The 22,660-nt window shown below is 39.9% G+C and overlaps 1 protein-coding gene across 1 annotated transcript; it reads left to right on the top strand.

The window, feature by feature from the left end:
* Nucleotides 1-707: 707 nt before the first annotated feature.
* Nucleotides 708-21,732, top strand: cylda (cylindromatosis (turban tumor syndrome), a). The gene is given in 18 exon segments (XM_034578073.1): nt 708-1,057; nt 2,450-2,992; nt 4,383-4,691; nt 6,746-6,851; nt 7,658-7,759; nt 8,665-8,781; nt 11,688-12,076; nt 13,466-13,631; nt 13,716-13,756; nt 13,758-13,858; nt 14,712-14,834; nt 14,940-15,031; nt 15,143-15,209; nt 15,778-15,910; nt 17,516-17,624; nt 17,856-17,974; nt 18,373-18,589; nt 19,418-21,732. Coding segments are annotated over 17 exon segments (2,868 nt in total). The 5' UTR covers nt 708-1,057; nt 2,450-2,500; the 3' UTR covers nt 19,603-21,732.
* The last annotated feature ends 928 nt before the right edge of the window (nt 21,733-22,660 follow it).

Below are 22,660 nucleotides of genomic sequence, written 5' to 3'. Positions count from 1 at the left end.
TATAAAACGACTGCTACCAATTTCCACTGTGACAGGCCCACATCGGCTGATTTGATCTGATCAATATGTTGGGTTCTTTATAATAGTCAGTGTTACTAGTTTTGAATTTTTTATTCACAGCATATGATTATTTTAAAGTGTGGAATAAAGGATTACAGATAAACATCCCAGTAGTGCATTAATCAGCTGCAGCCTTAAAATCTCCTCATCAACCAACATGGAAATATTTCTTACATACAGTAAGAATGTATCTTTAATTATAACGACAACAACAATATTAATATAAATAATATTAATAATGCATAGGTTGTACTGTAGTGACATATAATTAACATTATATAATATATAACACTGAAATAGGCCTATTCGGATATCGAACGTTTCATTCTGAATACATGCCGCTAAGAACAATACTAATCTATTTACAGAAGTTACATTTTGAGTCCTGACCTGTATTACAATATATTTATAATTTAGTGTTGCCTCTATTTCAGTAAACATTCTGATAGATAAATACCAGAGAGACAGAAGCAGCAGAGTTATCTGCCCTCATCTGTCCACACTGCAACCGAACTACATGTCCTGCCTTCCATGGGAAAACCCCACAGAGCGGGACCTTCCTACAGACACATCAAACAGCCAATCAGCGCCCGAGAACCAAGCGCACGTCCAATGGCTGTGAGCGAGTGCAATGACGTCAGGCAGTCAGGTTAGTGAGGTGATCTCCTGTAAATAATACATCTGTTAGCTGTAGCGGTGCACTGAGCTATTATTCCACTTATTCCCCGCGGAGAGCAGCTTTATCTAGATGCTGTTAGCACGCTGTGGAGGGGGGCAGTCCGCTGGCAGCCTGCCCGCTGTCGACCACCTCGCCGGGCTCACCTCAGCCTGATAGTTAGCTGGTTAGGGCGCTAGCATTAGCTAGCCATTGAGCTAATCAGAGGTTAACTGGCTTTACGGGAGGAAGCAGCTTGTCTCCAGAGGCCTGTATCTGACCGGGTGGATATTTGAAATGACTTTCAGCTGCAGCCTCTAACCGCAGTGAGGTGTATCTCAGGTAAGAGGGACGGTAGCATGGCTGTTTATTATTGTGTGTTAATGTCACGGTGCGTTAGCTACTTCCCTCTCTCGAAGGGCCTGTGACTGACAGCTCCTGCCTGGTGATGACACGCCGCTGCTCTGGTTGTCAGGGAAAAGGTTCATTAAAACGAGGCATGGTGTCGCTGTCAGTGATGCTGACAGAGGAATACATGGGACTGTAAGCACGTCTGTGTGTTCATTGCCTCAAACACCGAGCTAAATCCATGTTAAATCAGGTTAGCGTTAGCCCGGGTCAGGTGGAAATCACTTTCAATGTCCTGCTTGTGTGTTCGTCGTTAGCCTCTAGTGTTGTAGTGATGTTAGCGCTGATGAAACGTCCCTAAAACAACCAGGCTAACATCTGTCGTCATGTTGGAAACAAGTGACGGACTGTGAGAGTTCTTCACTGTGTCAGGTGGTTGATCATCATATCTGAGGTGTCATCAGGGGAAATCCATTCGTCTCCTACTGTGTGTGTGTGTGTGTGTGTGTGTGTCAGAGATACTTAACTATCTGCTCGTCCTCAATGTTTAAATACAAAATAAGTAGATATAGTCATCCTATACAAGATGCTAAAGACAATCATGCTGCACAAGGATGACTGGACATCGCTATTACATTTCACTCATAGACTGAATACACAAACAATCACACAAGTAAACACAACAAGCAAATTGTACTAGAGATTAATGGTCAAAGTCACCCAGTACAGTATGTATAAGGATTTATCTGAAGTCGCCCCCTTTTCATTATTTCATAGTCCTCACCGTTATCATATTGTATCATCGTCCTATAGCTTTTGTTCAGTCATAGTTAATAGTTCCTCATTTCAGCTTGTCTTGTCTCGTCAGAAATCTGTCAAATGATTGATGAAACTGTTTCCTGTTGTTTATGCCTGTCTGCTTTTAAACTAAATAAATATTCTTACTTGTTTTCAGTCTGTGCTCATGAATGAGTTATGCAGTTGTACAAATATATACTACACAAGAATAACCGATTGAAGAAACACAGTGGAAAGTCAGGGTGGAACGGTTGTTACTTACACGAATTTTCTCTGGGTACTATGGCTTCCTCCCACAGTCCAAAGACATATGGGTAATTGGAGACTCTAAATTTTCTGTACGTGTGAGTGTGAATGGTTGTTTGTCTCTGTATGTTGGTCCTGTGATACACTGGCGACCACTCCTGCGTGTACCCCGCCTCTAAAGTCAGCTGGGATTGGCTCCAGCTAACCCTGCGACCCTCAAAGGATGAGCGTTATAGTTTCAGCTAACCAATCTTGCTGTTATTATTTTGGTTACATTTCTGTATTGATCTCCTTGCTTAAAGTTATTTTAGAGATGGTTATGTGTGTTATTCTTTACCACAGATCGCAGGTCAAGCTTGCCTTGATGTTGGACCTCCTGCCTAGCATGCAGCCATGAGCTCTGTCCTGTGGAGCCAGGAGAAGCCCAGCGGGGGCTTCAGGGATGACTGGCGCTTCTACATGGTCGTGAAGGAGTGTACGGTGGAGAAACCTCCCCAGAAGACCCTGCGGATCCCCCGCGGCAGTCTTGGCCAAGCATGCCAGGAGCGCAACAGCCTGGGCCGAACACTGCCCCAATGCAAAGGCAAGAAAAGCATCCGCATTCTGGACCAGACCAATGTGGTGCTGAGCCTGGACGAGCGGGATGTGCAGGAGCTGGACGAGAAGCTGGCTGAGCTGCTGTTCCCCATTACCAACTGTGAGGAGAGATACGCCCTGCTCTGCAACAACTCTCGACTAGTGCGCTGCTGTGATATTGACTGTGGTTCCAAAGTGCGCGTCCAGCTGCGCTCAGGGGATGAACCTCTGCCTGGTGTGGTCCGCTTCAAGGGCTCGCTGCTCCCTGACAGAGCCCTCTCTGGAATCTGGTTTGGAGTCGAGCTGCTGGTGAGAACTTTAGTTTTGTTTGACTCTTTCTCCAAGTAGTAGATGCTTATCTTGTGTTTCCTGTGTTCATTGTTCATGAGAATTTCACTATAATAGAAATATTAACTCCAGTGCAGAGGTTTCACAAAGATAAATTACTACTGTACAGGACTACTGTAAAAAATATGGCGTTCTTAAAGGTATTTAAAGTATTTAAATGTAAAGGGCCTATTCTAGGGTAAAGAAAACAATAATTCGTACAATTTAGATGATTACACACACTAGTGAAAACATCACTGGGATTATTTTATATTCAGCCAATAGATCCCTTTCACCTAAATCCTATACACTAAACCTTGAACTTCTAGTAGATTCAAAACAACAGGTGCAGTAGTGAAACCCAAAGTAAAATGAATGGCATGAGTCAGAGATATGCAAAACTAAATGTCAGTAACTAGCCTGTCACACTTTAAACAAATTTTCAGTCCGAAACAAAACAAACAGCTTGTGTTTTGAGAGCCTTCTGAAAAAGGGGATTGTGCGTTACCCGAATAAAATGTTCTTAATTAGGCCTTAATGTGCCTAATGAAGGACAAAGTATTTCCAGATTTATTCATCCAGATTCTTTCTGTGGAGGTCAAATGAAAATGTGAATATTCACACTTGTTGCTTTCACAGTGAGAATCTCTCTCACTGTCACAGTTTGCATCGTATACATTTTTGAATTGTCAAATGTTATTTCTGTGAATATGGAAACAAGGCTGCAGTGTTTTACTGACAAAAGTGCAAGCAGATAATGACAACATTTTTGTTTTAACTATTTCTTTAACCTCAACATTTGATTATTTAATGTCATGCCATTCATTCTGTTCCACATGTACAGCAAGTCACAAAATACAAAGGGTTGCTTATTGCAGCACAATGTTGTTTTTCTTCTTCTGAGTCTGGCTGTCTTCTTTTTGAGTGGGCTGATGGAGCTCAGGCATTCAAACTGGAGCTTAGTATGAAGGCCTCAGAGTTTGCACATAAGCATTAGACCAAATTCTGATTTCATGCACCCTTTCTAAATAGAGATCACTTTGTTCTTTTGTGAATAAATGCCAGCAGTTATATGGATATGGGACTTTTTAATATCTAAATTGCTCATCAGAGAATAGGAGCACAATATGTTACAGTAAGGGTCATAAGAACGTCTCGTACCATTCTAGATTTTTTAAATGTTTTTATCATCACAGCAAGTCAAGTTGTATTCCTGCTGCAGTAATCGATCACATGCTCTCACAGCTCCATGATGTCGACCTCCCTTCACTCTGAAATGCTGAGCAAGCAGCCTTGCTACCTGCCCTCCTTTTTATGACAATAGGTTGAACATCTTTTGCTCTGCTTCACTCTCCTCACTTATTTCTCCCAGGAGGAGGGCCGGGGCCAAGGTTTCACAGAGGGCTCCTACCAGGGCCGCCAACTCTTCCGCTGTGAGGATGAATGCGGCGTGTTTGTGGCCCTGGACAAGCTTGAACTCTGGGAGGATGATGATGACGGCACAGGCGAGCTAGAGGTGGACCATGTCAATCTAGTGGAAGAGGACCAGGACTTCCCTCCACTGGAGATCAACTCCAGGGTCCTGGTGCAGACCAGGGACGGACCCGAGAGAGGCACAATCATTTTTTGTGACCTGCTGCCAGGAAATGAGAGCCTGGGCTTCTATGTAGGAGTTGACATGGTAAGTGAGACTCTGTCCACATCCAGTAGGTCATTTTATTGTACCCACAAATCTATGTCTTGAAAGATGCAATAACAGGTTGTAAAATTGCTGGTATAGTGAATTGATTAAGCTATTGACAAAAATCTATTTAATATCTAGAATTTGTCCTGCTTTTCAAATTTGATGTGCTGCTTTTCTGTTTCATAAAATCATCACTTTAAACATGACAGTGATCTTAAACTTCTGCTCAGACAAAACAATTTGTTTAAACTATGTGGGATCTGGATTATTTATGATGGTTATCTTTCATAATTATCTGACATAGTACAGACTAAACATGTAGTTGGTCAAATAATTGATAATCAACAGTTTAGTTGGACTCCAAATCATGTGTGCTGACATCATGACTTGTTTCCCTAACAGAAACCGTTTTGCACTTAATGAAAGCTTCAGCTAAGAAGTCAATACCACTGTTAAATCTGTATGAAGCTTCTACCAGCAGCTGGCTAACTCAGCAGAGAGACTGGAAATATGGGGAAACAGCTTCCTTAAGGGAACATCTGGAGCTCACTAATTAACATGTTTCATATTGTTTGCTTGGGCTGCACACAAATCTGGAATGCAAACTTAACAGTTTTGATTTAATGCCGTGGTTATGTGGTGCACAGATTTTTGATAGGGATAAGTAACTTCTTGGACTGTTTTGCAACTGATACTGAACAAGAAATAGTTTAGTCAGCGATTGGTTGTATTGATTAAACAAACTACATACAACTGGTTAATAAGTAATGTTCAAAAGAAGCTAAAAAGCAAATATTGATTTTACCAATTGTTCCTTCTCCAGTTCATTGTTGGTCTTTTATAATTTTTAAATATTATTTTGCACATGAGTCAGTAATGTTTGTCATATGCAGGGTCATGATGCATGGCAACATTTTTTGTTGTTGTAGTATTCTCTACCATATGAGTGTCATTACTGTAGCGGGCTGACATTGTAAATAAAGTGTTCAATCCCATATTCATAAAGTAAATGAAAAAAGAATTGGGAAACTTTCATCAATATTTTAAAATGTACAGAACATGATCCCATCCCTTCTGTAGTGTTTACTTCCATAACTTTAATTATTACATTCAGCTAAATACTAATTAATGATGACGTGAGAGGACATCACAAACATTCTTTCATGCGCTCCCTTCTCTGATGTTGTTAAAACATTATTTATCATATCATTGTGTCAGTGGAGAGTGGCCACATGCTCAATGTCAGCTTTAACAATATGAGACAAATTATTGGAGTTAGCATGTATGCCAGGTTTTCTGTGGTTTAGTTTTTCCTTTTTTGTGATCGTTCTCAGCAAGTTTAGGCAACATGTCTTGTTGCCTGGGATCACAGTAGCCGGTATCTATGACTACTGTTGTCAGGCGTGTGTGGTATTGTAGTCCTAGAGAGATTGAAACACATAACTGAGGCATTTGACTGCTGATCGTTAGTAGCAGCACCAACAGCAGCAGCAGCAGCAGCAGCGGCGGCAGCATCAGCAGCCCACTTAGTGCATCTGAGCCACCCACACAAAGGCTAGGCAGTCACGCGGGGAGTGAGGTAAAGACTTAGTGCTGTATGACCCAACAGCGTGGCAAGGGGCCAGCAGGCAGCTGAGGAGAGCCCACTGCTCTGCCTCACTCTGCGTCCAGCCTCGCCCTGCCTTCTTTAGCAGGTGGCACTAGCCTCACGCTTTTCTTAGACTATCCCGCTGGAGCAGAATCCTGGATTCCCAACTAAAGAGGAATAGCGTGGTTGTTGCTCGCGGAGAAAAAACATTGTGCTTTTGGGTGGTAGGACTTGAGGTGGATGATCTGTTGTTTGTGTGGAGAAGATGAGATGGGCTCATGGATCATCACGATACAGAGGATCAAGCTTAAGCATTATTTTTAGGTAGAGCGTAAAGACAACAGACTCGATTAACCACCAGGAAGATACAAGGGGAAGAAGCACGTGCTGCACCAGGTTGTTTTAAAGAGATGAGGAGCGGCTGAGAGCGTTTTTGAGGTTCTCATGTCTCCAACTCTTACAGGACAATCCTATCGGGGACTGGGATGGTGTGATTGACGGGAAGCTGCTGTGTAATTTTGCCAGTTTGGAACACACTCGACTTGTCCCCATCTGTGACGTAATGCCAGGTGAGTCACCTAGTATTTGTCCCTGCTTTTGTGCCATGTGCGTGTGTCATCAAAAAAATATTCAGCCGTCCAGCTCTCGGACCAACACTGAGCTCCCTCGGAGCGTTCTGAGTTTGTGTTTTGCTCGCAGTGGGAACAGAGAGCCTTTTGTGTTGATGGCTCACTTGTTTTTGAAAGTCAAGTGAGATACTCAGGCTCTTTGTTCTCCACATTCAGGAATTGTTTATGTGTGCTGGTGCCGCCTCTCCAACTTTTGTTAATTTTGAAAATTTGTTATCTCTCTGTGAGACCCTTTCTTTTGCACTTTGTAGATGGGTTTCAGCAAGTACATGCTGTCACTAAGTAGAGCTGCTTTAAAATCTACTGACCAGAAAATATTTGTTTTTCATTGATTCTTAATTTGTGATGCTTGACAGTTGTTCTTTGTAGGAAGAAAACTTTATTTCCGTACATGTTTACTGACTTTTATTAAAGGCTGAATGTTGAAAACCAAGTCATTATTCAGAGGCTGTAGCATAACACATCATTCCATGTGGTAAATTATTTTAATATACAATTAGCTCATACATGTAAGTATCTTTCCTGTAGCTATGGAAACTAAAATAGAGTCTTCAAACATTTCTTTTGCAAAACATAATTATAATATTTTGCAAAAGATTATTCTTTAAGTTTGTTTTTTTTGCCACACTGCTGCAGTGACAAATTAGCTATGAAATGAATTTTGTGCGTGGTAGTTAAAAGTTAGGCATAGTTGTGTTATAGTTATTGTTTTCCGTCTAATGTGTGTGTATTTCTGGGCCATACAGAATATTCCATGCAGGACCAAAGGCTGCAAAAGCACAGTTTTGCCCCCAGAGGCACCAACAGTGACAAGTCGTCCTCTGGCCAAAGCAAACCAAAGAGCAAAGGTACTTCACTACACAGTTTGGTGTAATAACTCTTAAAGGGGCATTCTAACAAGTTGTCTGGTTGTGATTCTGCATTGTGTATAAAAAATGCATCTAACAATTTCCACGTAGAGGAAATACTAAATTTGTAGTGTTATGTGTATTATCATGAGAATAAAGTTGTAATATTACGAGGAAAAAAGTCATACATTTATGAGAGTAAAGTTGTAATTTTAGACTTGGTGTCATGTTAGAGTGGGAATATTAGAAGATCAGCTTGTTGCTTTAGTTAAATTGTTATACTTTAGTTTAGGTTTTACAAATGACAAAATACTTATTCTTTTGGCTCGTCTTCACATTATCATAAGTAGCAGGATTTTGAAAAGATTGTACAAGAAACAATTCTGAAGAAAGGACCAAACAGACTTGGAGGAAATTGCCTCTTTTGTGGAGGAGGAAATGTTTGGTAGTGGTCGACTGTGAGGCTTTCATTGTTAAATCTTTGTGTTCTTCAAAGAGGTTTTTTGTAGTTTCTCAAGAAACAATGAGATTGGTTTAACATTTTGGATGCAGAAAGATCCCTTTGCTGCTTAATTTAGTTTATTCTTGTAAAATTACAACTTTTTAAAAAATAAAATGTGACTCAAGTCTCAAAATAATGATGAGAATAACTTTTTTTCCTCGTTCATTTCGTAATAATATGACTTTATTCTCATTAAATAAAACTGAATTCTTCTTTTCTCACAGCTCCTTTTCTGGAGCTGATTAAATTCTTTTCTTTAGGTTTTCTACCCTTTTTGAATCTCCACTTGTTCTGCTGTGGAAACTTTCACAATAAAATACTCCCACACATGTGCACACACTGGCAGCCGCATACATGTTTTCCTTATCTTTATCTTTTGTATTTGTACTTCTGTGATTTACAGGATTAGGTCATCAGTGTGGCAGTAGGAGCAAGTCTGAATTTTACTATACTTTAAATGGCAGCTCTGTTGACCCCCCAGCCCAGTCCAAATCCAAAAGCACATGGTACATTGATGAAGGTAAAAGTTGGGTACTCGTGGGTGTCAAAACATCTTACCAGCAAGCTACTGTTCACAACAAGCTACCTACTCCTTGGTTTTGCTCAGGCTCACGTTTATTGGTGCTGGATAGTTTTAAAATGCCATCACACATAAACTCCAGCACTGTGGGTTTCTCTGACTAGAAGTCTCCTCCAAAAGAATAGCAGGATAGAGTGTAGATAGTTTTAGTGATTGGTACAGTTGTAGGGAACCTGTCTCCCACTTTCTAAAAATACATTGGTACCTAATATTTTTTTTAATGATCTTCAGTGTTTTTGAATTATTATTAATTGAGTTTAGGTTTCTCATGATTTTGAAATATAAAGTCTCAATAATGATGGTCTTCTTATAAAAACTTTAAAGAACAGAAAGTTGATCATTTATCAGAGTTTCTGTGTCTCTGTGTTGTTTTTCTTTCTCAAAGACAGAGATCTTATTACTCTCTAATAAAACTAAAAACAAGACCAACAGGGAGCTTTTAGCTGACAGTTTACAAACACTTGGCTTTGGCAAGGCTATGGATATGTCTCTGACTGTAGTTTTTGAGATAATTTGACATATAAAAGGTTATTCTTTACTTGATTATTCACTTTTTTTTTTCCACTTATAGGGGATTGTAAGTAGTTCTGGGACTCTAATATTCCTTCATATCTGTTGTACTTTACTTACCTGTTAAACCTAATTCATTATGGTCTTCACAAAGTGTTTAACTTGTTAAAACCTGCTGAAATTTGATATAACTTTAATTAAAACTAATGCTTGTTTTACATTTAGTTTTGACACAGAGCTGTAGTGCTGAAACAGTGGTAGTCAGATGTCTTCACCATGCAGGCTTATAGAAGAAATACCACCAACACAACTTATCTGATCCATGAACAAAAATAGTTTTCAGTAGGACACAGAAGAGGTACATTTTAGACGAATAACAGAGAAACACCGGGAATATTCATCTTGTTTATTTTTTGTAAATTTATATTTAGCACAACCAGGCATCTCGATCTTCTACAGTCTGACATTGTGCACCAAGTAGGAGATTTGTGTGGTTTGGCTGTTTGCCTCTCAAGGTGTGTAAAAAAAACAAAAAAAAACAACCACAGACAAATAGATAGACTTTGAGACATAGCTGCGTATTGATCGACATCATAAAATGCTTCAGAAAACATTGTCAGAGTTTATCATAGTATACTAATTGTACGCTCATACTCATACTAAAAAAAGTCATAACAATTCAGGTGGGAGAATGGGAGTTCCCTACAAAATATACACTATGTAGGTTACACACTGTAATAACTGCACACTGGGGGAAAAACTCCCAAATTGTTCAATCTGCTATTATAAGGTTTTGGTAACAACAAGAAGTTACAAGCTTTAAGTAAATGTTTGCCCCAAACATGGTTTGAGGGGGAAAAAGAGGAAAAAGGAAAAACAAGAGTCAGTAGTTTGTTGCAGTAGCTTGCTATAAAACCCTCCAGTAGTCTCGTTCTTCATCACCTTTTTCGTGTCACATCCACCTGCATGGATTAATTGGTGTTGCAAAAGGCTTTCAATGATGCTCAGTGCTGCAAATTACTCCTTAACTGGCTGTTGTCTTGTTCTGGCTGCAGATGTAGTTAAACAATATCATTAAAAAAAATAACAGTTTGCACGCCAAAGCATTAGTTAAAGCCTTTATATCTGGGGTTGGGACTGACGGATTCAGTCTGCACATTGTGTTTTTGTATTTCCATTGGTGTAGGGGGGGCACAAATTTTTTTCATTTTCATGTCAACTCCAATATGTGTCATTTGTGAAGTCTTTGAACTATGTTAAAAAAATAAGTAAAGTATTTTGCATTTTAGAGGCAGATTATGACTGAGTGTGTTTTACATGTACGAAGCTCTGGATGTTCAACTCTCTGTTGTGGATAAATGTTCTAATAATCACGGAGGCACGAATGTGATTACTTTGCAAAAACCTCTCAAAACATCCCGAAAATATAAAAAGAAAGAAGTTTGAGAAAGCATGGTTATGATTATGGTTATAATTGTCGTGTGACCTTATGCCAAAGCAATACACAATACTTGAGTGCCTGCAATATTATATCCGCTCTAATGCATGTCATTTAACATACTGTTTGATTTACAGAAATAAGCAGAGGTGCATGCCTGACTGCTCACTCATCCTGTGAATGTGTCATCACTTTCATATTCCTGAGGGTCATTTTCATTATTTTGAATTATTTGTCTTTATGGTTATGATGATGTTGTGGTGTCAAAAAAGTAATCCACGCTTTAGCTTGTATGCATTGACCAAACTGATGTGGTTATGGTTTGAAATGTGGTAATATGTGGTTTAAGAAATCAACATGTTCCACAAAGTACTTTGATACTGTACATACATTTAAAGAACTTCTCTTCTTTCCCTCGGAGTGTCAGCTGAAAATTATAGAGGCATATTTCAGGGCTACATACAATGGAAACATGAGTCTGCACAGCAGACATCACATGCCCACTAAGGGTATTTTAAAACTTAGGCCAGGAGCTTGAGTCCAGGTGAAAGCTTGCTCTTTCACAAATGATCAGTACTTCTATACATCATTCCAAGCTATGGATCAGCTGTAGTGGACCAGTGTATAGTACTGTTCAGTGATTCAGCACTATTCACTCTACAGTATGCCAGTACACCCCATCACAGATACCCTGATTCATTATATAACATTCTGCCTCAACAGCAGCAGCATGATCTAGGGTTTATCTCTGTTCATTCTGCAACAAACTTTGATCCAGAAGAGGTCAGTTAAACAGGAAAAGCTTGAAAGACTGACATCTCTAAACAGTCTACATAACATGATGTGTTCTGTACTGTAATATAGACATTAAGTTTGGTTTGTGGTTTCTTTCCTGCAGTTGGGGAGGACCCCGCCAAATCACTTACTGACACGCCCCCCGACTTCAACCAATCCTCCCCGCCCTCCAGAGCCCCGCCCTCTGCCTCGTTGTCCAGTGACAACAAGTTCCACTCTCTGCCCTTTAGCCTGAACCGGAAGACCGGGCCCATCGACAGCATGAGCCATGGGCCTCTATCCCTTTCTGTCCAGTCGGTGATGGGAGAGCAGCCTGAGCCACCGTCGCCCGCTGCTCCTCCCTCACCACGACCGCCGACGCCTCCCCGAGGTCAGCCAGGCCTGGAGGTGGGCTCTCTGGTAGAGGTGAAGGAGAACCCCCCTCTGTGTGGTGTCATTCGCTGGGTGGGTCTGCCTCCTGGCCTGCCGGAGCCTCTCGCCGGGCTGGAGCTGGTGAGACAACTCAGCAATGTTAGCTTTTAGATTTAGATTTCAGTATCACTGCTTGGGAAAAACATTCACCGAAAGTCTATAACACTGGTGAAACAAATGATATAGACATACGTCAGGAGACAGTGTGTTACAAAAAACCTTATTTGCATACTGATAGCAAATGTAATACATTTGATTGTGTTACTGAGGCTCTGGTGTACTTTTCTTTACTCTTCACATCATAACTTTTCTGCTTTGTTGTACTTCAGTCGTTTGTTTCTGCATTTTAAAGAGTCACACAACGCACACATCCTAGCCGTCATTCAGTAATTCATATTCATTTATTAATGTTTCTGTTGCTAAATGGTACTCTGATGCCCCAGATGGTTTGTTACACAGAACCATCTGGGAAGGCTGTGTTGAAAAGTGTTTGGAATAGGGTAGGCACTTAAATATATAGTTGGCATGTGATTGGATAAACAATCTGTCTATCACCATCTATCCTGTTTGTCAAAGCCAGTCGTGAAATAACTCACTTGGCTCTTGTTTCAATAAAGAAATACTGACGCTATAGCAGGACCTACGCTAACCTCTTTAAGAGCTGCCATTGTTGTGGTCATACCTAGGAACCGTCTGTAGATGTCAGTAGTTCGTCCCTTAAAAGATGTTGCTTGGAATAGCTAGATTCTTATAAATCCACCTGCCTAGCAAAGGTAGCAGAATACATGCTGCTACTAACTGCTGTGTTGGTTGAAGATATGGAAAAGAAATGAGTGGAGATATTGTTAATTTTGCTTCAAGTGTTAAAGCCCAGTTAAATAACATAGTACAACTGTTCCACGACCTAAATTATAATCACTTTTTGGGAATTGTTTTTATTTGCTGTCTTGCCATGAGTTGAAAAAAAAGATCTACCTCTCATATCTGACCTGTCAATATAAAGCTAAAGCCAGCAGCTAGTTAGTTGAGTTTAGCATAAAGACTGGACACAGGGGAAACACTTCCCTGTCTTAAAATTAGTACAAAAAAACACATTGTCACCTGGTATTTGTACAGATTAAATGGGGGGCTTTACACCCGACTATTTGTTGGTATAGTGACTTCATGGATTCTCTGCTGCTGACCAATCTTGTGGTGACAAAATGACTCAGCAAAGTAAGAGGAAGCATGTTTCGTGAGCATATTTTCTTTCAAACACAATGCTGATGTTAGTAGACGTTCTGTGTAAAGTGCAATATCTAAAATATTTGTCACTAAAAGCCAATTAACGTTGATACATTTTGTAAACAAAGTCAGTTCCAAAATACCTGAAACCCGATCAGTGCAGCCTCAGGCAGAATAAATGTAGGCCTATGCTGTAATATTGTATACACAGGCAGCAGCTGATCTGAACTCGACCTTCCCTTTCAGGAAGAAGAGTGTCCTGGTTGCACTGACGGCACCTTCAAAGGCACGCGATACTTCACCTGCCCACCCAAAAAAGCCCTGTTTGTGAAGCTCAAGTGCTGCCGGCCCGACTCCCGCTTCCCGTCCCTGCACCACTCCTCCAACCCCATAGAGAGGTGCAACTCCATCGGTGAGTCAGGACCAGGAACACAGTTTATTAAAGACACAAACTAAATGCTTTATGTTTTCACTTGTACAATGTTTGTGTACGCAGCATTTGGGGGTTACCTGAGTGAGGTTGTACATGAGAACACGCCCCCCCCGCACAGAGCACGATGGTTTGGATGTCATGGTGGGAAAAAAGAAAGGCATCCAGGGCCACTACAACTCTTGCTACCTGGATTCAACTCTCTTCTGGTCAGTGCTCTTTAAGTCTAACAGTAAATACTGTATCAGCTACAAGCGTTTGCCATTTTATATTAACGTCTTCAGTCATATTGATTGACTATGTGGTGCTTCCTCTGCCCGCAGTTGCTGTGTTTGCCCGGAGGCAGGGGCTTATTAGTAAACTGTTTTAACTCTGAGAGGAGCTGTGAGCTGGCTCCATGACAGTGGTACATCTGGTGTTTCTGCCTAAAGGCCTTTGAACAAAGCAGTCAACAGAAATTACTCAAATGACAGGGGACCCCTTTAAATATGATCTGACTGATTTGACTTGAGTTTTAAATTCTAAGTGTTTCATTAGTCTAAGTGTTTCCCATAGAAAGACTTGGTAGGGTCGATAAGATGTTGAAGCAACACTTTTTTATCTTAATTGTTTAAATCCTCCTACCATCCTATGTCCTGATAACCTTAAATACATAAAGTCGTCTGAAACAAAAATAAACTAAGTGTATGGCCCTCACAGGACTGTAGTAAACATGACCAATTATTTAATTCGGACCAAATGACATCATTGGCTGGCGTAGCTGTAGCCGCTCTAGCAGTCATTGGGCAGTGAACGTTTCTTATGCGTTTGTGTTGCTCGAATTGCAGTTATACCCACATATAGGGTGGTAGGGTCTCAAATTCAGATTAATAGCGGATTGGTTTGGGTGAACCTTTGACAACACAGTTTACAAGTTTACAAAACTCATATCTTTTGATAATATCTGTTTTTTTCATTTCTGACAATTTGCCAAGTAATATTGTTTAACCATAATTTATTTTGATTAAATTAGATAAAAGATCCATTCATTTTAATGCCTCTGTTGTATATTCTGTTCTGCAGCCTTTTTTCATTCAGTTCTGTACTGGACACGGTTCTGCTGAGGCCACGATCAAAGACTGACGTAGAATATTACAGAGAGACTCAAGAGCTGTTACGCACAGAGATAGTCAACCCCCTGCGCATGTAAGTCACAGTGGTGTATTGTACATGCAGGTGTCACAGGTTGTGGAACAAACTGTACTAGTGCAAGTCAGCTAGCTCGTAACTTGCCCGGTCTTTGTCCTCCAGACACGGGTATGTTTGTGCCACGAAAGTGATGAAGCTACGGAGGATACTGGAGAAAGTAGAAGCTGCCTCTGGGTTTACCTCTGAAGAAAAAGGTAGAAGAATGACAAAGATGATAGTCCAGTAATGTCTCATTGATGTTGATGATTATTCTAAAGTTACTTCCAAGTGATTCAATTCTAATTTAAGCACATTTTGTGCTGCAGATCCTGAGGAGTTCCTCAATATCCTTTTCCATCACATACTGAGGGTGGATCCGTTGCTCAAGCTAAGGTAAGGTCCATTCTTAGAAGCCTCTTTGGCACAATAAGTGTAATGTTGAATTCTATTACTGCAACAGTTTATTAACTTCTGTCTTGTAATGTGTTAGTTGCTGAGCAAAATAACTTCCTGAAATAGTTGATGATAGTTATTTATTTTCACACAAACCACAAAGTATGACATGGTGTGATGTAGACGTCAGTATTTATCAGACTCTGCAAATATAGTTACCAAACACATCCCTGCCAAATAACAGAAATGTAACAGGCTGTAATATCTATATTTACACAGTCACACACTGTGTCAAATCTGCTGCAGTACTGACACTATAGATCAAATGACAGTGTAGGGAGAAGTGGTGTAGTAGTTATTTTTGTCATGTTGTAAAATCTGCATCAATGGTCTTGTTTGAGGCTCTGTACGTCAAATGATTAGAATTTATGTCTCAGAGAGGGAGATGTCTTCATCACAATAATAATAAATAATAATAATAATAATAGTATAATAACTAATAATAAAGTCATTGATATTGTGTTATTTTTGTCCTGTGAGAACTGAAGCTGTGAATCAAACTCTCCAGGTCGGCAGGACAGAAAGTCCAGGACTGTTACTTTTACCAGATCTTCATGGACAAGAAGGACAAGGTGGGAGTTCCCACCATCCAGCAGCTCCTCGAGTGGTCCTTCATCAACAGTGACCTGAAGTTTGCAGAGGTGAACTTAATTTTGGTTTCATGTTCAAGTGTCAGCATGAGTAAAGTAGAACATTTGGTATAATACGCTGCTGTGGTTTTATTTGTCAGACTAAGATAATAGATGTATTCTGGTTTGGTGCACTCGTATCCAGCTCATAGGTTCCCACAGCGTCTCGTACCTTATTCTGCTGTGATTTCCTATGAAGGCTGTAGGTACAGGTTGCTTTGAAATTTATGAAAATTATTACCATTCAAAATAAATCCAACAAGGGTGTGAGGATAACATTTTTAGATAATATGAACTGAGTGTGCAATTTATGGTTCATTTATGAATGGCTGTGGTTAGAAAGGAATAGATAAATGATACACCTTTTAATTAATTTGAAGATACATATTTACTTTATTATTATTATTTACAAAATAATATTGTGTTTATACTTTTAGCATCTCCAGCATGTGGTATTGTGGTGGTTTGGCTCCACCTTGTGTTCATTATTTGTTATTGAAAGATAAGTAGTAGTCTACATGTGTAGTTTTTCTTAGTGTGTAAATATTTATTTTCTTTTTCAAAAATCAAAGTTAATTAAACAATGAGTGAATTTCTTGGTTATTTAAATGCTGATTATGAGAACAAAGGTCTATGAGCTGTGATCCTTGTATATCCTCATTTACCTACATGTCATAAATGATAATAACATTTGTATAGCAGTTTTCATAATATTATATTCAGCCCAATGTGCTTTACATAATAAGAAAAGTAAAAGAAAAAAAGACGTTAAAAATAATAAAATATTTTTTTTTAAAAAAGGTTAAACCAAGATAAAGATTAGGATACATTTCAGAGGATGAGTTTTTTAATGTTATTTATGAATTTTTCAGCCACCTAAAGGAAAATAAAATCTGAGATTTTGAGAATAAAGTCATAATTTTTTATGTGTGTCATTTAAGAGGGGGATATCAGAAGATGAGGAATATGGAGCTATTTGTTAAGTTATACTTTAGTACAAGTTTCACAATTAATGAAATACTTAATATTTCGTCACATCAGCACCACGTCAAGTATCAGGGCATTGAAAAGAATGTGCAAGAAAATGAGTCTCTTCTGAAGAAAGAACTGCACGGACTTTGAGCAAGTTGTCTCTTTTCTGGTGGAGGAACTCTTTGGTAGTTACTGTGAGGTTATTGTTGGTTACATCTGTGTGGTATTTAAAGGAGGTTTGTAGTTTCTCAAGAAACGATTTTATAATCAAGATTTGGGATCCTTGCTGCTTATTTCCTAAAACCTTTTTTTAATCTTTATTCATGAAATATTAGGACCTTTCTTCTCATAAATAATGACTTTAGTCTTATAACATACTTTGTTCTCATAATATTATGACTCTCTTCTCAAGAATGACTTTATTCTCATAATATTACAATGTTATTATGACATTATAGATCAAAATCAAAATGTCTGACGTAGTTATCTTAACTTAATAATTTTGTGATGTGATGGATATCAAGTACACAGCTGCTTGGCTTCAGGTTTCAGTCTCTGTGCGGCTGATCTTTGCTGACATGTCCTCGGCTGCTTTGTTGATGACTTATTAGTTTTTCTCCTTCTCTGTCCCTCACATCCTCACAGGCTCCCTCCTGCCTTATCATCCAGATGCCCCGGTTTGGCAAGGACTTCAAAATGTTCAACAAGATTTTCCCCTCACTAGAGTTAGACATCACAGACCTCCTTGAAGACAGTGAGTTGTGGCCAATATATTTTTTTGGGTGTGCGACTGTGGTGTGTACTTTGCCGATCAATGGTGATTCAGAGCTGTGTGCCGTTCGGTAATGAAATCTCACTGAGTTGTCACTGCAACTCAACTGAGATGAAGGAACCTTTTTTAAAAGAGTCTTGCTTTACAAACCTGCTCTTAACTGAAGAACTACACTTGTCAGCAATGATAAAGGTACGTGTCTTTATTATCCAGCTCCAAGGGAATGTCGAATCTGCGGAGGCCTGGCTTTGTACGAGTGTCGAGACTGTTATGAGGACGGGGATATCACCGCTGGCAAGATCAAACAGTTCTGTGAAAAGTGCAATACGCAGGTAAACAACAGAGGGCATTGTGGCAACACCAGTTCAACAAAAATAAGTTGGAAAGTCTGTGTCAGGATGATCCACTTGGGGGCGCCAAATCCACAGGAATCACACTGTGTCAATGCAGAAGTTATGTAGCAGATCAGTAGCTTCAGCAGTGGATTGTAACACATGGTCTGTTAATTTCTTTACTAGCAAATAGTCACATTTACAGAAATTATATTTCATTTAAATTTACTTTGCTTATCTGGTAGTATGAATCCTCAAATGTACTTTCAAGCTTTAATTTTCTGTCATTCTCTCTTATATTAAAAATGTTTAACACATTTTGAACCCATTATTAGGCCACAGTAACGAGTGTGTAAGAGTGTGTGTGTGTGATGGTGTGTCTGCTATCACTGATTTAGGTTCACCTCCACCCGAGGAGAAAAACCCATCGGCACGGCAAACTGTCCGTCCCCAAGGAGCTGCAAGACGGTACGGGGCGGCAGGGCAGTTTCCCCCGTCAGAGGATGGAGCTGTTCGCCGTGCTGTGCATCGAAACCAGTCACTACGTGGCCTTCGTCAAGTACGGCAGCGCAGATTCAGCCTGGCTCTTCTTTGACAGCATGGCGGACCGTGATGGTGGGTGTCGCTGCCTCTAGATGCTCTGTTTGCTATGACATCAAACTGATCCTTGCAATGAAGTTGTTAGTCAGGGGAACTTGTGAGTGCAACACAAGTCAAATAATTTACACTGAGTGACGCAGTCGATGCCTCAGAAATCCTTTGGTTAATAACCCCTACACAGATCATTCATTCAGTTTAAATTAGTGTTAGTTAGAATTTTATATTAAACTTTGCACAGTTAGTTGTCACACGGTGTCTTAAGGTTTAATAATTTCACAAAACAGCATCTCTAACACACACTGCTCTACTGCAATTAGCTCCAATCTAATTTGATTACAAATACATTTTCTGATTAATGTTTACATTTGATAAATACATTTAGTGAAAATTTCAAAGAAAGTAATACTGTATAATACTGTAAATTAAAAAAAGAAAATCTAACCGATACAGAATGATAGTAGTTCGAAACAGGAAGTAAGCTGTGTTTGGAATATTTGCCGAATATAACTTTTAGTTTCTTATTAAATAATTACTGTAATATTTTCTATTTTTTGTCAATGACTAAATGATCAGTCGAGTAAAGTTTCAGCTTCAGTGGCTACTTCATTTAAATATTGCAAAAACGTTTTAAGTTTAACTGGTGGGAAAAAAAATCCTTTAAATTATTTGAAAATCTATTTGTTGTTTATATCTGCCACTGACATCTTCTAGGACACTGTAATTAGACTTGATGCATGAAGTTTTCTAAACAACAAGAATTAGTTGTGACTATAATATCCCCCAGACTTGGCTGCTACAAATGATTTATTATTGTTCCTAACACGTACACACGTGTCTCTGCAGGAGGGCAGAACGGCTTCAACATCCCCCAGGTGTCTCCCTGTCCAGAGGTGGAGGCCTACCTGAAGATGACCCCAGAGGAGCTGCACGCTCTGGACCCCAAGAGCATCCAGGGCCAGGCCCGACGCCTGCTGTGCGACGCCTACATGTGCATGTACCAGAGCCCGACCATGAGCCTGTACAAGTAGAACCCTCTCCCCAAAAACCCCAACCCCTCCATTCCTGGCCCTCAGCCACACCAACTCCCCTTCCCCCCAGGGCAGGAGATTCCCAGAAAGACCAAAAAATACAAAAATAAACTGAAAGAAGAAAGGCTGCCTGCCAGCAGGGGTGCTGTCTGGAGTTAACCCTCTCCACCCCACCTTTCCTCAATGCCTGCCCATCTCCGGAAGTTGTGGAGATGCAAGAAAGAGGGGGAGAAGCCTATTTGCACTGTGCATTAGTTCAAATGTCGTGTTCTTCATGTAGTCCTATGTAGCTTCCCTGTGTCTCACAGCTGAGCGTTGGCGGCGGATGATGAAGCAGGCTTTATGAAGATTCCCTCCCTTTTCTGGGAGGAAGGAGGAGAAGGGGGGGGGGGGGGGGGCCTGTTTGCAAAGTTGTGGCCGACAAAACATGCAACAAAAACAAGACAAGAGACCTCATTTACCTTAAGAAAATAGGAGTCCTGCTTTTCTTAATCACTGTAAGAGACGGGAGACGCCACGTTCAGGAAGCAGATCAGCGCACAAACCCTCGTCCAGCTTGTGTGTACTGTCAGAAACATTTGTGTAAACTCTCTCAGTAGCATAGATTTCTCCAGGTAGTAAACCATCAGTGTAGAATCTACTGTGCAGTTGCATTAAGACCATTCTGCTCTCCGTGAAACAGTTTACATATTTCTCCATCACACTGTGTAAATGTCTTTACTGTACATGTTTTGCAGAAACAGATGTAGCCATTGTAAAAGTCTCACGTCATTACTGCATATATATTATAGTCGTACTCAACCAATGCTGCACTTTTGTTCTATCCCCAAGTGGACTTATAGGAAACATTTAGGTTTTTGCTCTTTAGTTTTTTTGCTCTCCCATTGGAAGTGGCAGCGAGTGCAAATTTGTTGTTGGGGAGACATCAGAGATTTGTGTTACAGAATACAAATGCGCTTCTCCTCTGTAGCTGTAAAGAATGGGCTGCATTGCTAATGCAGAGTAGATGCCAGATAAATGCATGAAGGGAGACTTGTACAATGGCTCCTGTTGTAAAGCTCGGCCGGTGGAGCACTCCATGCGTTCGTAGGGTCAATGAGGTGAAATACTGGAAGTAAGAGTGTGCGTGTGCGTGTGTGTGTGTGTGTGATTGTGTGTGTCGTGAAGAATTTCACATGCAGTGTTTTTAGTCTCGTTGTGTTGATGACTAAATCTAAATTATATTTTATGTTCGTGAAGCCTTTTCTCTGCCCGGTCATGGTGGCTCTGACTTCCTGCGGGTGAAGTGGAGCAAGTGTCGACTCGCTGCCTTTTCATGAAGATGCGACATGTTTCCAGCCATGCGCCAGATAACTAATGAACTGTGTTCAGATATTATTATTTATTATATTCTAATCATATTACAGAACTCATGTTGTCCCTTTTTAAGAAACGACACGGGTTAAAGACACTGTAAGGTTCGGGTACTCCTTGTCCACTGTATATTGAAGTGAGTTTTTGTAGTTTACGCTGTCTCATAGCAACTACTGAATGTTAATAGTGAAACGTCGAACAGCGTAGCGTTGACAGGATGGCAAATGAAGTGGCATGAGGCTGGTAACCTTGGGTCTCCATGTCTATGTATTTAAAGAATTAAGAATTAAAAGCTTGATCCATTGTATCCCAGTTTTGCAGAATATACGTAAACCAACTATACCCTGAGATATGAAGTAGTTGTTGGTTTTTTTTAATAAATCCCACAACATTGGATCAAACCGATCAACCCATCGCAGATGTTGGCATCAGCATTTCGTGCATTTGCTCAAAGTCACAACTAAATCATGGACTCAGTTGTGAGCGTAAGGAAATGATAAAGGGTTTTATAAGTTGGGTTCCAGCTGACAACTTCCATGTAGTTGTTAGTGTCCACTGTCCCAGGGATTCAGACAGAGGACCTTGTTTTGTGCACTGCTGAAGCTCGTCGCTGACTGGAGCCTTGTTTTCTGTGAGAGACGTCTCGGGGCAGATGATTTAGATTTTTCTGTTGCATCTGTACAGTATAGACATACAGTATGTAACGGGTGGGAAATTAATGTCCGTGATGTTCCTGTAAATGTTAACAAAATAAAGCCCATTTTGAAGGGTAAGCAGCATGTTGTGTGTATTTCTCTCTGAAAAAGACGGTTTCACTTACACAATACAGCCACACTGATGGCAGTGAGAGGCCACCATGCAGAGGGGGGAGTAAATATTACTATACATGATCTGTGAGTGGTGGCTTGAACTGTCGTACACAGTAGGTAATTAGTATTGCTATTCAAACAAATATTGACATTTACTGCAAAATAGAAACTGCCCGTTTTCTACAAACAATTTATCACTTTAACATGAACTTACTGTTCAACTAGTAACTTTGATAGATTGAAGAATGTATTTACTAGTATATATAATATATATTCAGTTTATATATGTGTATATAAGCCTCCTCAGGCTTATAAAGAAAGATTTTACTTGTTTATTTTTTTACAGTTTTTCCTTTAGTGTTCCTAAACGTAGTGAGAGGTATTAATTAATTACCTCCACCAAGGAGGTTATGTATTTGTCAGCGTTTGTTTGTCTGTTTGTTTGTTAATAAGCAGGATTACACAAAACAACTGTGCAGATTACTATAAAACTAGGTGGAACAGGATGTATGTCAGGAAAGTGAACATTACATTCTGGTCAGGGGTGGATTCAGGACGTTTTCTTAACATTGTGAGATAGTTTTTCAACATTTTCATTGGTTTCTCTGAAAATAAGTCATGGACCTTGATATAAAAATCAAGGGACTGATATTTTATATATGAGTGTGTATAATTTGGTGCTGATCCAAATAAAAATCCAGATCTAGTGAATTTACACGTAGTTTCACAAAGTTCCTGCTGAGATTAGTTGACCTCCTTTTTACTGCAAGCTGCAGTAAGTTTTACCCTAGACTTATTTTTATGTGGATTCTGTTATTGATGCTGTTAAAAAGTGGGTTGTTGTGTGTGTGAGAAAAGAGGGAACTTTAAACCCACATCAACAAGAAACAAACACA

This window comes from Hippoglossus hippoglossus, chromosome 3 (genome assembly GCF_009819705.1).
Source record: "Hippoglossus hippoglossus isolate fHipHip1 chromosome 3, fHipHip1.pri, whole genome shotgun sequence".
NCBI classification, from domain to species: domain Eukaryota; kingdom Metazoa; phylum Chordata; class Actinopteri; order Pleuronectiformes; family Pleuronectidae; genus Hippoglossus; species Hippoglossus hippoglossus.
Note: the sequence above shows the minus strand (reverse complement) of the source record. Positions and strands in the feature narration are given on the sequence as shown.